Source organism: Thrips palmi, unplaced genomic scaffold (genome assembly GCF_012932325.1).
Source record: "Thrips palmi isolate BJ-2018 unplaced genomic scaffold, TpBJ-2018v1 HiC_scaffold_7, whole genome shotgun sequence".
Lineage (NCBI taxonomy): Eukaryota > Metazoa > Arthropoda > Insecta > Thysanoptera > Thripidae > Thrips > Thrips palmi.
Window position 1 is genome coordinate 8656539 of NW_023144634.1, and position 17614 is coordinate 8674152.

The following is a 17614-nucleotide window of genomic DNA, read 5'->3' on the forward strand; positions in this document are numbered from 1 at the left end:
ACCCTCCTGGCGGGAGGCGGGCGGGGGCGCGGGCCTCTTCAATCCACCTCCGCGATCTCGCGGTAGTTGAGGTAGTCGGCGGCGGTGGTTTCGGAGCACGGCATCCCCGTCGAGCGGGACGGCGGCAGGGGGAGCGACACGCCGCGCGGTGTCAGCATTCGCGCCGCCGGGGACGACAACGAGGACGACACCGAGGACGACGACGGGGAGGGACGCGCCGACGACGTGAGCGCCGCGCGGAACGGCCCGCCGAACGGCCCGCCGGGGGTCTGCGAGGTGTGCAACGCGACGGCGGCGAGGGCCTCTGGGTGGAGGACCACGGCGCGGAGGGCCTTCGGGTGGAGGAGCACGGGGGCGGCGGGGCGCGGCGCGGACCGCGGGGCGCGGCAAGACGTGGCTGCGTGCTGCGGAGCGTCCAAGGGACTGGCGCGAGACAGGTGCGGAGCCTTGGGCGTCGCGGCGAGTACTGAGGCCGAGGCGGGGCGCGGCGTGGGGAACTTAGCAAGGCGGGGTGGGGCGCGGCGGGGCGCGGCGGGGCGCGGCGGGGCGGGGCGGGGCGGGGCGCGGCGGGGCGCGGCGGGGCGCCTCATGCGCCGCGGTGGCGGTGGCTGTCGTGGGCGTGGCAGGGCCGGCAGGCAGGGCGGCCAGGGCAGCGCCGCGCTGGGGAGGGGAGGGAGCCCCGAACACCGCGACGGCCGACCGAACAGCAGCCGAGTGGAGAGCCGAAGTCAAGTCGTGCAGCCCGAATGGAGTGAAGGGTAGGGGGTGGGCTCTGGAGGGCCGCGCGGGGCTGGAGGGACTGGGGTGGGTCGGGAGGGCCGGGGGGTTGGAGTGCGGGGGGCGGCGCGGGGCGGGGGCGGCCGGCCAACCCGGGGTGGGTTTGAGTACCCGGCTTGTCGGTGAAAATTATTCGGGGGCCTCGGGCAAGACGTGCCAGGGCTGGACCTGTTTTGGCTGGCGAGGCCAGCATGTAAGCATTACAAGTGCAAATTGCTCCACGAGGAGATGAGTCCTGTTGGCCGTTTCCTTTTAATATACTTTGTAAAAAGTTCAAAAAGAATGAAGCTAAATGAAGAACACTAACCAAGTGGAGCAAAAGCGGTGCAAGTTGTGTCAATTTCTAAAAGTCTGTTCTTTTTGTCCAGGTACTGCAGCTGCCCGACGTACGAGTCGCGCGACGTGCCCTGCAAGTCCAGGCGAGTCCAGGCAAGTCCAGGCAAGTCCAGGCAAGTCCAGGCAAGTCCAGGCAAGTCCAGGCAAGTCCAGGCAAGTCCAGGCAAGTCCAGGCAAGTCCAGGCGAGGCCAGCAGCCTACGCAGCCTCGACGGCGGGAATCCCCTCGCAGGCAGCAGACTGAAGCCGAGAGTCGTTCTCGTCCCTGTCTCTCTCGCACCAGTAAGGGACGCGCCCTGAGTGCGAGAGAGACGGAGCGTCGAAAACGACTCTCGGAATCGGTCTGCAGAACCGGCCCGCGCACCGCCGCGCACGCGACGACTCTCGCTTCTCGGCCTTCTCGGCCTCGGTGACGTCGCGGCGATCTGCGCCTTTTCCTTTTCCCAGACTCGGCCGCGCGCCGCTCGGGACTCGGGATGACGTCAAGGCGTCCCTCTGTCCCTCTCGGACTCTGGGATGCAGGCGCCGCCGTCGCGGTCGCCGGCCGACGCACTCGGGCTTCGCACAGTGGGCCAGAAACCGGCGGAGGCGGCCAAAATTTTGGGCGCGTTTTGAGCTCCAGAGTCGCTAAATGGGACTCGAACCGGCCGTGTGACCCCACCAATGGATTGCTCTCCGGACGAGGAATCCATTGGTGGGGTCACACGTTCGGTTCGAGTCCTGTTTAGCGACTCAGGAGCTCAAAACGCGTCTAGAATTTTGGCCGCCTCCACCGATCTTCTGGCCCACTGTGCAGCGCCTCGCCAAACGAGACAGACACGCCACTCACTCATGGCTCGCTTTGCTGCGCTCCGCTTCGCTCCGCTTTGCTCCACTCGCCGGCTAAATCGGGAAGGCGACGCCTCGCGACGCCGTCTCGCGAAAAGGGACCGGATCGCGACGAGGGCGCTTCCGTCGGGGTGGAGTGGCCCTTCCGGAGGGAGGAACAGTGGCGTGCGCAGAAATTTTGAAAAAGGGGGGGGGGTCGGCCATTGCTTTTTGCCTACTTACAGGGGGAAAGTGACGCAATTTGCCTACCTTCCAGGCGGCTGTCTAGTGGCCAAAAGGGGGGGGGGTCATCACACACACACACACACACACACACACACACACACACACACACACACACACACACACCCTTGCGCACGCCACTGGAGAGGAACGACACCGGGCCGCGGATCAAATCAGGTGGCGGGAAGTGGGATCGTCCAGGAAAACTACAATCTCACAAATTGATATTCTGCAGTAAAGGACCCAATAAATTTGAAAATCGCAGAAGTTTGCTGGTCGTGTTTCCCCACAATTCGTCCAAAATTCAACTGTAACTTCAAATTTAAACGCTGACGTTTACTCAAAGTTGCAGCATTTCGCGTTGATCCGGGGAGGGAGGCTTTATTAACCCTCCCCCTCCCCCCACCCTTCCTGCCATACGGTCCTTTGGCCATACGACACCACACTGGCGGAGGCCGACGGCCCGGGAAGGAACTGCAAGGGCAAGGGACTCCCTAACGCGGAGATGTTCGGAACAGGATAGGGCCCCGAAGACCCACCCGGCGCACGCGTGCGGCACGCCCCACACAGTGTGCACGCACACGCCTTCGGCCGTCCTCGTGCACTCCAGCAGGGCGATTCCACGCAGCGCGGCCCTCGGTCTCTCTCGCACTTATTCGGGACGCCTCATGAGTGCGAGAGAGAGGGAGAGGAGAGAGAGAGAGAGACAGACGGACAGACAGACAGACAGACAGACAGACAGACAGACAGACAGACAGACAGACAGACAGACAGACAGACAGACAGACAGACTTGTTCTGCGTCCTCATGCACTCTAGCTGTGCGATTCCGCGCAGCGTGGCCCTCGGTCTCTCTCACACTTATTCGCGACGCCGCATGAGTGCGAGAGAGAGAGGGAGGGGGGGGGAATCCATCTGCAGCCCGGGTCATGACCAGTGGAGCCTAGACGGGCCTAGAAGTTCTGAGCCTCTAATAGCCGCACCAGCCAGCAGGCGCTGCCGTCGTCGCTCTGTCTCTCTCGCCCCTGCGCGGCTCGCCCTTTGGGTGCGACAGAGACGGAGGGACTGTGGAGCCGGTGGAGCGGGGTTCAGCGCCGCCAAACGTTATTCATCGAATCCCTTACACTACACTGTTACCAAGACAAGACACAAGTGCGACTCGACTCGACGAGAGATTCCGCGCGCAGAAATAGAAAGAGGATCCGGCCACGGAAGATGTGGATCGCGGTGGGCGGGGCGGGGTGGGGTGGGGTGGGGTGGGGCGGGGTGGGGCGGGGTGGGGCGCGGCGGGTTCAGCAACCCCGCGATGGCTGCGCCGACCTTGGCGAGGGCGGAGGGGGCGTTGGTGGCACTGCGCGCGGCGAGGGGCGTGCCTCGAGGCGTGCGAGGCCGTGCTGGCCGTGCTTGCCGTGCTGCTGGCCGTGCTGCTGTGCTGTGCTCTCGGGGTGCAACGTCGGCGGCGCCTCCTCGACGGCCATGACGCATGTGAGCCGCATGCGGGAAGGCCAGCTAGATGTGGGATGAGGGGTAGCGGGCTGCTGCACAGTAAATGTCTTACGGTGAAAGGCTGCACCAACATAATATGGTGGAGATTTTCTCCATAATACCAACGAAATTCGTCAAAATCTCTATAAGGTACAGTGAATTCTTAATGGTATGTTACGAAGTCAGCTGCACCACCATAATATGGAACATTTTCACCATAATATGGAGAATCTTCACTGTACAACATTTAGGGTGTGGCCGCACGCTGGCCGCTGGCGCAGGCAGCCGTGGATCCAGGGCCATGAAGGGGGTAATGCAGTTCTTTTTGCCTACTTTTAGGGGTAAAGCAAAATACAAGCACGCTGATACGTGAACGTATCATCTGCTAAAAACGATTGTTCACAGGATTCTTTTAGGGTAGGGATTTCGCCGAGATTTCGAAAGATGTCGCAGGATTTCGCGTCAAAATTTTGCCAGATTTTGCGTGATTTCACCAGATTTTGATGGGATTTCGCGAGATTTCACAAGACTTCAAAGGGATTTCACGAGGTTTCTACCGATTTCACGCAAAATTTCGGCCAATCGAGTGTACACAGGATTTCGCAAGTGGTTTCCCCCTCGGGTAAAGTAGTGATTTTTACCCACCTTTCAGGCATCCTTCCTGGTACACCCGCACCCGCCCTGGATGCGGGCCTGCACTGCCTGTCGCATCTGTCTCTCTCGCATCCTCACGGGACGCCCCATGAGTGCGAGAGAGACAGAGTTCGGCAGTGCTCGGAATCAGTCTGGTGGTTCCAGCCTGGCGAAAGGATTCGTTGCTTCACCCTGTCTCTGCCGCACTCATGGGGCGCCCCGTGGGGTGCGAGAGAGACGCCACGAGGCGACGATGCTCTCGGAGTCGCTCGCCCAGCCGCTGGACGTGAGCGGCGTGCCCGAGCGTTGCCTCGGCCAGGAAGTTTTGTCGTCTCCAAAATTTCGCACGGCCACACTGGTAAAACTAAAGCGTAACTCTATGCTTGAGTCAAGCATAAAGTTCCGCTTGAAGACGTTACGCTTGAAATGAAGCATACTATGGAAATTCCCCCATGCATTTAGATAGGGGGAATCTTGGCGGATGAGCCTGTTACGCTTGATTTCAAGCGTAAACTGATGACGCTTGAAAACAGAGGGTAATACTACGCTTTAGTTTTACCAGTGCAGTACTGCACACTGAGTCCACTGGCCTTCTGAGTCCGCGGCTTTTTAACTCGGTACTTTCCCATTACGTCGGCACAATTGGTATAAACAGAGATTTAATGCAAAGATGACTCGACCGCCCATTGAAAGAAACTCGGCGCGCTGAATTAGGTTGTCGTCCTTTCGTCCGGCCCGCCTCGCCCGCCTCTCGAGAGATCGTATCGAACGAATTGGATCGAGATTTTTGGCGAGGGCGGTGGGGGAGGGGGAGGGGGCTGCGGAGGCGTTGGCTTTGCGGGTACCATTCAGCCCTCATCCCCCGACACAATGCACTGCACTGTATTAGTCCGTCCCCCCCACCCCAACCCCCGCCTCAGACGTGCACTGCACGGAAAGGGAGCTCGAGTCTGGGGCGGTCATTGCGCGGGCTCGTTTCCAGACTTGGGGAGTCTCGCACCTTTTGCCTACTTACCGGTGGATTGCCCCACAAATTGCCTATCGGCTACCGGCGCCAGGCGTGTTAGTATTCAGGGCGCAAAAAGGAGGGAGGAGGGGGAGGGTTCATGAACTCCGCTGACTCCCAAGAACTTGTCTCACGGCAAGTAAAAGGTGCTTCATCTATTTAGCGAGAGCCTGCCGCGCGTACCGTCCGACAGATACAATCACTCCAAATATCAACAACTCCGTTAAATTAGAAACCGCCGATCGTCCGAACTCTGAAAGTTAGATTGCGGCCCGAGCCGGCCTATGGCACAGTGGACCAGAAGACCGGCGGAGGCGGCCGCGTTTTGAGCTCCAGAGTCGCTAAATGGACCTCAAACCGAACGAGTGACCCCACCAATGGATTGCTCTCCGAAAGAGGAATCCATTGATGGGGTCACACGTCCTGTTTAGCGACTCTGGAGCTCAAAACGCGTCTCGAGTTTCGGCCGCCTCCACCGGTCTTCTGGCCCACTGTGCCTGGGGGCCTTCGGGGGAAATATCGGGAAAATTAGAGCAGCCAAACGAGCACTGCAATTAGGCCCACCGTCCGCGCAGCAGTGCCATGAGCCCCACGAACCGCACAGTGCCCTGGCCGCTCCGTCCCTCTCGCACTCATGGAGCGTCCCGTAGGGGTGCGAGAGAGACGGAGCGGCGGCGCCAAGAAGGCGACCAGTCTGGCCGGTCAGGCCCCAGTCGGGCCGCCGCGATCAACTATTCTCAGCGCATGAATTGCCTTTCGTCAATTGGTCCGCCGGTCCCTCGGCGGTTTGCTGGTCCGCACGGCGCCGCGGCGTTCTCCGTCTTGATGTGCGAATTGGTGGATGGAGGTCCGGCGTTCGGTGCGCCTCGATTTCTTTGACCTCGCCTGCCTCGCCTGCCTCGCCCCATCCCATCTCCTCCTGCGCACAGTGGGCCAGAAACCGGCGGAGGCGGCCAAAATTCTGGACGCGTTTTGAGCTCCAGAGTCGCTAAATGGGACTCGAACCGAACGTGTGACCCCACCAATGGATTGCTCTCCGGACGAGGAATCCATTGGTGGGGTCACACGTTCGGTTCGAGTCCTGTTTAGCGACCCTGGAGCTCAAAACGCGTCTAGAATTTTGGCCGCCTCCGCCGGTTTCTGGCCCACTGTGCTGCGGCACGCTCCACGAGCATGCCGCGAGCGAATTTGATTTTATGTAACGGGCTGCGAGCGACGCTCGCTCCCCCGGGGGTCTCCGCGACCTCATCCAGGGCCCGGGCCGATTAGCGTGGGCCCAGGTAACGGAACCCTGTATCCTTATCCTTCAATTTTCTGGATTTTCCGCGCGTGCCCCGCGGCGCCTCGGGCCCCTCGCCTTTCAGAGGACGCCCCGCCCGGAACAGCGACGCCAGCAACCCCGTGGTGCCCCGTGGGCGGACACGGACGCCAAGCGCGCTTCCCCGATGTTCGGCGGAGCTCCTTTACGGCGGCGCACAGTGGGGCGGAAGACCGGTGGAGGCGGCCGAAACTCTAGACGCGTTTTGAGCTCCTGAGTCGCTAAACAGGACTCAAACCGAGCGTGTGACCCTATCCAGGGATTCCTCGTTCGGAGAGCAATCCATTGGTGGGGTCACACGTTCGGCTCGAGTCCCATTTAGCGACTCTGGAGCTCAAAACGCGTCTAGAATTTCGGCCGCCTCCATACCGGTCTTCCGCCCCACTGTCCGGCGTGGCGCGCTGGCCCTTGCTCGGCCCGCAGGCTGCTTCCGAAGAGTCGCGCTGTCTCTCTCGCACTCGTGGGGCGCCCCGCAGGAGTGCGAGAGAGACAGCGCGACAGGGCTGACAGGGCTGACAGGGCTTGACAGGGCTGTTCGACTCTTGACGTCATGACGTCCGCCGCATCACGCGACCCGCGGCACGTGCTGCCTTGCTGCCGTCGCCCCTTAATAATGTCCTCAGAATGTTCGGGCAAGACCGCGCACGGAGAAAAAGAATCGCCTGTCGCACTAAACAGCGCCGTAAAAACGAAAAAAAAAAAAGAGAAAAAAATTCCAATGCTAACGCATTGCACGGTGTTCCGGGTGTGGAAATCAATTTGGAGTCTGTCGTCTAAACGTTAATTACGTTAATTTTACCGTTGTTTACGTAACTTTGAATCCTACCGGTATTTTTACATCCCAAACCTGATTCAGTTAACACAATGGCCATCTCAGGCCATTTCGCGATCTCGCGACGTACAGTGCTCATGTTCGCCAAACGAAAGTCATCTGCGTTCCGAAACCACCCCTCCCGAGTTAATATAGTTTGTCAAACCAACCGTCGTGCTGATTACAGAATTGAGGAAAACATCACAAGAGAACCGCAACCTTTAAAAGCAAGCCAAACAATCCAACCTCAGCGACAATGGAGGGGCAGTTTCAATGCGCGACTACTCGTTTTTTCAGCCCCGCTATTTTTGAAAGGGCGCAGACGCCGACAAAATTGTTGCCAACCCCCGAAAGTTAATTTATTGCGTCTTTTCTGCTACGAACTTTTTACTGACAGACTTCAAAGACGTTCCAATGTCGCGACACGGTGCAATGCGTTAGCATTGGCATTTTCGAATTTCACGGCGTTTCGATTTCTTTTTATCAGCGACTTTAAATTTTGACAGTTGGTACGATGGCACTGTGTCGTTGCCATGGAGACTTTTTTTCATGTTTTAACCATTTTCTTAGAACACAGACGATTTTTTGTCACTTTGATGAGTCAGGATGCTTAGTTTTGGGGAGTAGCACATTTTGTCTTTGAAACGTTTCTGGAAAATGTGAAGGGATAAGGGTGCTTCATTGTTGCAAATTTATGTTTTTGTCGTTTACGTTAAATTCTTACGATAAATTTTCGAAATTTTCAGGATTTTTTATTTTTTTACGATAAGGAATAATTTGGCGGAAACCATTTTTAGATTGGCGTCGGCGGAAGAAAAGAATTTATCCGTCCCGGGCAATAGGGGTCCTCCTTCGTCGGAACCCCTAAAAAGGCTACTTTATGCCTAAAATGATGCATGAAGAATTATTGGTTAGTATACACGTACTGGTACGAAATGCAATTTGTCGGCGCAAAAAAAAGTTAAAGGACAAAATTGATTTTTTTCCGCTCCAATTTCCAACAATATTGTTCGACACGCGAGCAATATTGTTTTCGTCTTACGTAACGGAGCAATCGCTTCATTAATGAATTCACTCGTTAGATCGACGAACCCTCTTCTCCGTGTCACCTTTTCGCGCCGAATCCGCCTTCACCAGCGTTTGCTGTTGACGCGGAAGAGAGGGAGTAACGGCTTTGGTAATCCGGCTGGCAGCAAATTGGTAATCCGTATTCTGGACGACAAGAACTTTTGAGGTAATTCCGGCAAAGTACTGCGTGGTTCAAAGGTTAGTCCGGGGAAAATTTGGATGCAATCCGGAGGTAATCCCGGGTAATCCGTAATCCGGCTGACATGAAATTTACCATAGTCGTCACCCCCTCGCGCGGAAGGCAGTGGAAGTCCTTGCAAGTTGAAGGTCCGTGCGCCGCTCTGGTGCGCTTTGGTGCGCCGAGTGCATGGAGTGCATGTTGGGCCGTTCGGAGACAGCTACAGTACACACCCCGGGCGAACCCGCGCCACTCGGGACTTTGTCCTCCTGAACACGTGTTTCACGGCGGATATGAATCACGCTAGGAGAACGTGTGGGACGAAAATGCGAAGAAGTGGGAGGACTCGAACTCTCGATCGCATGGTGTCCGAGTCCTCGGGGAAAAGGGACCGGCGGCCGAGGGGGGAACAGCTTCCCACATTCATTGTACAAAATTTGACCACATTCCACATTCAGGTGGCGAAAACGCCTGTAAGCAGGCAACATGTGTGGCAAAAACGCCAGAAGTCTTGCACATTCTTGCACATTCACACAATCATTGTACACAAAATTTTACAGTGGGTCACCCCTCGGCGCCGGCAATGGGTGGTTCGGTTCACTGCGGCGGTTCACTGCGGCTGCGGTCTGCGATGAATTCATGATTTTCGTTTCAATATTTAAGTGGATCTCGTTTTCCAATGGCCCGGAAATAGAATCCAGTACACGCAGTGGAGTGTGCACTCGCGCTGGCAAGCGATCCCGCTGCCCGCACTTGTCGCTCGCTCTCTCTCACACCCGTGGATTGTACCGCAGGGGTGCGAGAGAGACAGAGCGAGGAGTGCGAGCAGCGCACTGGGCCAGCAGGGCGAGTCCCTCGGCGGTTTCGCGCAACTCGCTGCGCTTTTTTTGGTCCTTTTATTCTGCCCCTCTCTCCCTCTTTCTTTTTGTGTCGCCCTCGCTGTCTGGCTTCTGGCCTGGCGACGGCCGCCCCGCGCTGCCCGGCGTCGCGACGCCGCCGGTTCCGTTTCCACCAATCAGAAGAGGGCGTCGCCCAGCTTCGTCGCCTCGACCGGCCGAGCCGATCCAAGCCGATCCGCCGTCGTCACACTACAAGTCTGCACGCGTGTGGCACGCGGTGTGGTGCCCCTCCCCTTTCTCTCTCTCTCTCTCTCTCTCTCTCTCTCTCTCTCTCTCTCTCTCTCTCTCTCTCTCTCGTGTGCGTGTGTGTGTGTGTGTGTGTGTGAGAGAGAGAGAGAGAGAGAGAGAGAGAGAGAAGAGAGAGAGAGAGAGAGTAAGTGTGTGTGTGTGTGTGTGTAAACGGGGTGGGGGCTCGCAAGCCCATTGACCAGGCGTGAACCCGTGTGACGCCCAACAAGTGCATCTTGAGTGCCGTGCTGGTGGTGGGTGGGGTCGCGGGGCAGGCACTTGAAATTCGCCAACGCTCCTCCGCGCGTCTAGCAGTGTCGTGCGCGGAGCCTTGCGTAGCAATAATGAGGTCAATTAGTTTGGACTGGTGGAGTTTTCTCTTTCGGCGAGCTGCTCGCCGTTTATCCAATGACGGAGTCGAGAGACTGTCCGCAAAAATTGTGACGATCCAGGGAAGTCTCACCGAACTGTGGAGAGACATTCAGTCTGTCCCCTAAGAGGTAAGGAGCCTCGACGTTTCATCTTGGTGGATCCAGATGAGGCGAGCACGCGAGCACGGAGGTCAACCGTGTACAAGTTTCTATCATGAGAGAAGGGCGCCCTATGTTTATATCGCAGTTAGTTAATTTTCATCAACGAAAGGAGATGGAGTCGTAATTTATTCAAGGTTCTCGCACCCTGAGGTCGGCCTGTAAGATGGTGGCCGTGCTGCGCGAACCTTACACCTGTTAATTAATGAGTCGTTGCGGGCGGGGCGACACTGTGTCGCACGGGTTCGTAATAACCCCCTCCCCCTTGCGACCCCCACCCCCTGCGCCCGGTGGACCGCTGACTTTTTCATAAGCTCCACTGACCCAATGCCTCTCGGTCGGCGACGAGGACTGTCGGACGCTTTGCTTCATTCCGGGTGCTCCACTGTGAAACTTGGATGAGCACGGCACGTGTCCCCCGGGAAGGAAGAGACAGGACACGCCGCCAGATCGGAAGGAGCCGCGAGGCCGCATGCGCGGCGCGAGTCACTTAGCACCCCGAGGTACCTCGGGCCGGGGGGGAACTTGTGGGGATACTCTCGCTGAAAGAAAGATGATACAGTGGAGTGGCATCGTAGGCAGGGCTAAGCAACTGGAGTCCCAAGTCCCACACCTTGTGGATGGTAGGAAACAGCCACCAACTATCGCGTATTTATTGATGAGATGTGCTCATTTTCAATTTGGTTATCAAGGAAAGCCTAATTGTTTGGTTGAACATGATTAAAACCTGCCAAAACTCAAATAAGGGGGGAAAATGGTTTCTGGAACTGTTTTGGTCTGTGCTTTCCCTGTTCCTCACCTCAGACTCCGCTATAAATGCCCATCGACTGTGTCCATGTCCACAACGGCTGGCTGGCAGAAAAGCCGTTTCTAGGCGGATTCTTTAAATGCGTTTCTAAAATCGTTAAAGAATTTCTTCAAAAGCCCTCATTTTGAAAACGCAGATATTTCCTTACTGGTACAACTATTGTCGCCTTCGCCGCTCTGTCACATAGCGGTCCGCGTCGAAATGCACTTTTGTACCCGATTTTTACCCATTAGCGAAGTGGTGGCAGATGGGGGCTCTGGAAGGAGGCGTCGAGGGAAAGACAGACGGAGAAACAAGGGAGGGGTGCCTCGGGGGTCAGGTGGAACGAAGAGAGAGAGAGAGAGAGAGAGAGAGAGAGAGAGAGAGAGAGAGAGAGAGAGAGAGAGAGAGAGAGAGAGATGGCCGAGCGGCACCAGATCGATATCGTTCAATCAGGAGTGCTTTGTCGTCAGCAGGGAGGTACAGTCTGTGAGTGCAGCGCGCTGCAGCGCATACAAACAAGCGCCGGGCGACATCATCAGGCCAGAGGGAAATTAGCATAAGTAGGGCGCTTCGAGCGGCTTCGGTGCCGCGGGCCTGGACGGCCCGGACGGCCCGGACGGCCCGGACGGCCTGAGGCTACACGCGAAGAAGAAAGAGGCGTTTCAGGTCTTCAGCGGGGACTTCCAAGCCTTCGGGGACCTCAAGGACCGTTGAAAAAATATCAGGCTCCTTCTCACAGGGCAAAATCAGTTTTTGACGCCTACTTTCCAGGCGGCCTTAGTACCTAAAGTGGTCAATTCCCCCATACCCCCTTCCCTCTCTCTGTCGCTCGCCTGCAGGTGCAAAAGTATTGAGGTGCAATAGTATTTGGGTGCAAAAGTATTTAGGTGCAAAAGCATTTTAGGTGAAACCGGATTTTAGGTGAAAAAGTATTTAGGAGTAAAAGGATTTAGGTGCAAAAGTACTTAAGTGCCAGGGTACTTTAAGGACAAAAGTATTTGGCCGACAAGGTTCGAGCAGGTGCCGGACTATTTCCACTTGTCTGATACCAGTCAAGCCCTTTTTTCTCAGAACGCGGATTATTTCCCATTTTTTTTCGGCCCGCGTCGGTGCCGGACTGGGCGATCCGGTCCCATCCAGCCGCGTCCCTATCTTGTCGCCAACCACGGGGCGCTCCTGGTGCAGCGGTGCAGCAATGGCAGCATGCTGGCAGAGCACTCCCTGCTCTGCAAACTCTACAGTGTGCTCAGTACTACACTCTGTTCAGCGTGCACTGAGCACACTCCTACGAGAGTGTGCTTAGCTGAGTACACTGCAGCCAGAGTGTGCTTAGGTCGGTACAATGCAGCTGAGTACACGTTCGTGGGAGTGTACTCGTGAGTACACGTTCGTGGGAGTGTACTCGTGAGTACACGCTGAAGAGAGTGTACTTATGAGTACACGCTTAAGATAGTGTACTCATGAGTACACTCTGGAGAGAGTGTACTGAGTACACTGTTGAGTTTGCAGAGTGCACGTGGGCCGCGAGGGCCGTACCGCCCCACCGAGCGACTCAGAGAGGACTCGTTTCGTCGCTGCCTCTGTCGCACTTGTGGACTTGAGGGTGCGGGACAGAGAGAGCGGCAAACCGTTCTTCAGGATCAGTCGACTGTGGAAAGCCCGGCCCGGCGCGCCCCCCGCGGCCCCACCACCGTGGTGCCCGTCGCTCTGTCTCTGTCTCATTCGTGGGGCGGCCCGCGGGGTTCCGACAGAGGCGGAGCGACGTTTCGGATTCGCTCGGTGCTGACGAGAAGGGCCCGCCGCGCCGCCGCGCCTCCGACTAGACCTCCTCCGCGAATCAAGTGTCTGCAGATTCCCGCGCTAATCTCTAGTCTCTGGCAGTGTGGTGACATTGTCGCACTGTCGCAGTCGTAATCGGACCGACAATCGCACAGCCTTTAATCTCATGCCGCCCGACTGCAGAGCGATTCCATCATCGCTTTTGTCTCTCTCGCACTCGTGGGGCGGTCCGCGTAGTGCGAGGGAGACGGAGCGACGAAACGCTGCAAGTTTGTCTGGCGCGGCCGGCACGCGTTGCCAACGGGTACCGTGTTTCGGATCGTCTAGTTTATGGCCTGCGGGCCGCGGTGGCTTTTGGCCGGTCGCCTCGCGCATTGCCCACGTGAACATGCACCCCGCCTCGCCCCACCCCGCCCCACCACGCCATCTCGCCTGGTTGCGCCCCGCCCCGCCCCGCCCCGCCACCTCGCCTAGTCCCGCCACGCCCCGCCGCCCTGATATCAATTTAAGCCCCGCCACCAACAAAGCCGCCAATACTCCGCGGGCAGCAGACTGATTCAGAGAGTCACTTTCATTGCTCTGTCTCTGTAGCACGTATTCGGCACGGCCCATGAGTGCGAGAGAGACAGAGCGACGGAAGGGACTCATCAGTCTGCCGGCCGCGGTCGCCAGGCGGCCAAAAAGTCAAGGAACGCGAGACGAGCAGGTTCATTCCGTCGGTCTGTCTCTCTCGCGCCCGGAGGGCACGTCCCATGAGTGAGTGCGAGGGAGAGACCGCAGCACAGTGGGCCAGAAGAACTGTGGAGGCGGCCAAAACAGTAGGCGCGTTTTGAGCTCCAGAGTCGCTAAATGGAACTCGAGCCGAGCGTGTGACCCCACCAATCGATACCTCGTTCGGAGAGCAATCGATTGGTGGGGTCACATGTTCGGTTCGAGTCCTGTTTAGCGACTCTGGAGCTCAAAACGCATCTAGAGTTTTGGCCGCCTCCACCGGTCTTCTGGCCCACTGTGGCAGGCCTACCAGCGTGGCAGTGTGGCAGGATGGTTCGGTGACGGTAGGAAGCCGCGCGTCCTGCCAAACAGCCAGCAGTCCGATTCCGAACAGCGCTTTCGTCGCTCTGTCTCTCTCGCGCCCGTAGGCCACGCGCCGTGAGTGCGAGAGAGACAGAGCGACGGGGCATTGTTCAATCGGCCTTATCGCCGCCAGCGGAAGCACTGCGAATTGGCGTGGGGCTGCGAATTGAGGCCGGCGCCGAAGTGGCGACGACGACCGTGCCGCGAGGCGCGAAGCTGCGGACCAAGCAGGCCGGTCTCTGTCTCTCTCGCACTCACGGGGCGTCCCGAATGGGTGCGAGAGAGAGAGAGAGAGAGAGAGAGAGAGAGAGAGAGAGAGAGAGAGAGAGAGAGAGAGAGAGAGAGAGCGAGAGACTGCCGGGCGGTGCTTGATCCTCGAGGCCTCGGAGTGCCCCGTGCACGTGCACACGTGGCGGCGTGGACCGCGACGGCCGTCGTACACACTGATAAAGGAGCAGCCGCCTCGTTCCGAAGGAGCGTTTCGTCGCCCTGTCTCTCTCGCACTCTTGAGGCGTTCCCTACGAGTGCGAGAGAGACAGAGCGACGAGGACATCCTTCGGCATCAGTTTGCAGAGGGCGCGGAGCGGCGTGGAGGAAAACTTGGACTTGTTGCTAAAGGGAGTCCCCGCCGCCGGCTGCAGACAGTATACAGTCACTGCACCGCGCTGTGACCCGGCTGGTGCCGTCGACTCGTCTGGCACACTGCTTGCTGAGTGCAAGGGCACTGGGTCTGGCTGTCCCGAGTGTGCCACGCTCACTGGAAAGCCTTTACCGCAACCACTTCAACGCCTCCCAGCATCTTTTCCTTTAGGTTGGAAGATAGGCCTCACTTTGCAGGGAGGCGTCGGCTTGGGCGAGTTCAACGACCGCTGTTTTTCTGCACAGATGTTAAATAATTGTAACACAAAATTTGGATGAAGGATTTTTGGTGTTTTTTGGCTGTTTTTTCTCAGTAAGTTACCCTTTGCATTGGGTACCTCTTAAATGTGATAAATTTGTATTTTTAACGGCACCTCATGAGCTTACCGCAACTCAGAAGTACAGTAATTTATGAGCCTTTGTTCGAAGTTGTGTGCGAGTTGATGACCCCGACTGTCAATGTGGCTTTCCTTCCTCTTTCCTCTCCCTCCAGTCCAGAAGCGAGAGGACGATCACCCGATCACGCCGCGGACGAATGGCCACGTCTGCGATGTCGCCGATAAGATAACCTGACTTCCCTTCCCGACCGGGCCCTTCTTCTCTTTAAAGACTGCCAAAGCTGGATGCAGCCGGATAACCACGGATAACCAGCAAAGATGTCCCGAAAAAAGGGGTGTGGCTGTTGCGACGCGGTACATACAGTACACAGTAGGCCAGAGGAACGGTGGAGGCGGCCAAAACTCTTGTCGCGGTTTGAGCTCCGCGTGTGACCCCACAAATGGATTCCTCGTTCAGAGAGAAATTCATTGGTGGTGGTCTCACCGGGTCACACGCTCGGTTCGAGTCCCATTTAGCGACTCTGGAGCTCAAAACGCGTCTGGGATTTTGGCCGCCTCCACCGGTCTTCTGCCGCACTGTGCAGTTTGACGCGGTGCTCGATGACGGCCCACTCACCTCGCCGTCGCTGCGGTCGTCCTGGCCGGCGAGCGCGTACTGGCAGCCGGGGTGGTCCTGCGGGCTCCTGGACGGGCTGCCCATGGAGCATCCCGGGGCCGCGCTCTGCAAGCACAAGGCCCCCGTCAACCTCAAGCACGCCTCGCCGTCCACACTCGCTGCCGCCTAACTTTGCCGGGTCACAGGGCCTGCCGGCGTGGCGGCGTGGGCCGCTGTTAGGCGGCACGTGCTAGGCTTTCTTTGCTTCCGGCCTCCCGTTTATTTTCGGCCCTTATGAGGTCACATGGTCGGCAGCCTTCTGGTGGCGTGCCGAGGGCCGAGGGGAGTGGCGGCCCACTGGTGGGGCGAGGGTGCTCTTGGCGGCAACGCCGGGTCATTGTCAGACCGCTCTCTGAATTTGTCTCGTTGTCGTCCTTACCTGTCCGACGGCATCCTCGTTGGGGGCGAGGGCGGCGAGGCTGCTGCCGCTGGCGACGGGCCGCACGCCCGGGTACACGCTCAGGAGGTCCATGGCGTGCTCACCGCATGGCGTGCTCAGCAGCTCATGGCGGCGCCCCATGCACGCGAAGCGCGCCCACCTGCAACACGCCACACATTTCGGCCGCGTCAGCGTGCGTTAGCGCCGCATGACGTCACGGGGCGATCGGAGCGAGCGGAGCGGGCCAAAGCCCCTGCGGTGGCCGGGCTAGGCCTGTCCGCCGCGCGCGCCGCCACGACGGGATGCCTATCCTCCAGCCTGTCAGGCGCTCTCACAGTGGGCCAGAGGATCGGTGGAGGCGGCCAAAACTCAAGACGCGTTTTGAACTGTAGAGGCGCCAAACAGGACTCGAAGCGATCGTGTGACCCCACCAATGAATTGCTCTCCGAACGAGGAATCTATTGGTGGGGTCACACGTTCGGTTCGAGCCTCATTTAGCGACTCTGGAGCTCAAAACGCGTCTAGAGGTCTAGAGTTTTGGCCACCTCACCGGTCTTCTGGCCCACTGTGCGTCAGCAGCAGACAGATTCCGAGAGTCGTTTTCGTCGCTCTGTCTCTCTCGCTCTGACGCGGCGTCCCCGATCGGTGCGACTGACAGAGCGACGACAACGGCTCTCGGAATCAGTCTGCAGCGATTCCGAACGGCGCTTTGTCTCTCTCGCATTCATCTGGTGTGCCGTCCAGGTGCGAGAGAGACAGCGCCGTCCGGAACACCCCGCACTTCCAGACGGCGCGCAGACTCGTTCCGCCGCGATGGCGATGACGTCCCCGTCGGGAATCCATCATGTTCGACGGCGACGTGCAGAGGCGGCACGACGATCTAATCCACTTAGCGGCATCATCCCCGCCCTTTGCGTCGATCTAGCCGCAGCTGGTCGCGACTGGTGGCGGCCGGTGCCGGTGGCGGCGGGGTGGCCGTGGCGCTGGCGGCCGCGGGGCGCATAGCAGACGACGCCATGTAGCAGGTGATGCCCGCTGGCGGCCGGCCAAGATCCGGAACGCGTCCGAGCCCCCCTGCCTGCGCTGGGCCCGCCCTGGGCCCGCCTGCCATGCTGCCTGCGTCAGTGGCCTCACGTGCTGCCCCGTGAATGGAGGCCTTTGACTGACAGCCACGTCGAGAGCGCCGAGAGGCCGCCCATTGCCAGTGCCTCATCGAATCGGGGCACCGGCACCGCCGGCCAAAACTCTAGACGCGTTTTGATCTCCAGAGTCGCAGAACAGGACTCGAACCGAGCGTGTGACCCCACCGATGGATTCCTCGGTCGGAGAGCGATCCGTTGGTGGGGTCACACGTTCGGTTCGAGTCCCATTTAGCGACACTGCAGCTCAAAACGCGTCTCGTGTTTTGGCCGGCCCTACCAGTCTTCTGGCCCACCGTGCGGCGTCCCGACTGTCCGCTCGGTTGCATAGGTGGAGATCACTGATGATTTTATTCTAAAAGCGCAACGGGTCCACTTCGCGGCCGCGGCCAGTCGCTTGCTCCTGATTCCGAAGGATCGTTTCATCGCTCTGTCTCTCTCCCACCCGTAAGGGCTGCCCCATGAGTGCGAGAGAGACAGGGCGACGATGCGCAGGGGTCCGCG

At 58.5% G+C, this 17614-nt stretch overlaps 1 protein-coding gene across 1 annotated transcript in view; it reads right to left on the reverse strand.

Moving 5' to 3' along the window:
• LOC117652160 (sodium- and chloride-dependent GABA transporter 2-like) overlaps nucleotides 1–16127 on the reverse strand; it is a 50247-nt gene extending 34120 nt beyond the window's left edge. The window contains exons 1-2 of the mRNA XM_034396861.1: nucleotides 15972–16127; nucleotides 15554–15658 (exon numbers count right to left, since the gene is read on the reverse strand). Coding sequence (XP_034252752.1) covers nucleotides 15554–15658; nucleotides 15972–16112 — 246 coding nt within the window. The 5' untranslated portion in view covers nucleotides 16113–16127. The remainder of the gene's footprint in view (nucleotides 1–15553; nucleotides 15659–15971) is intronic.
• Nucleotides 16128–17614: the final 1487 nt, after the last annotated feature.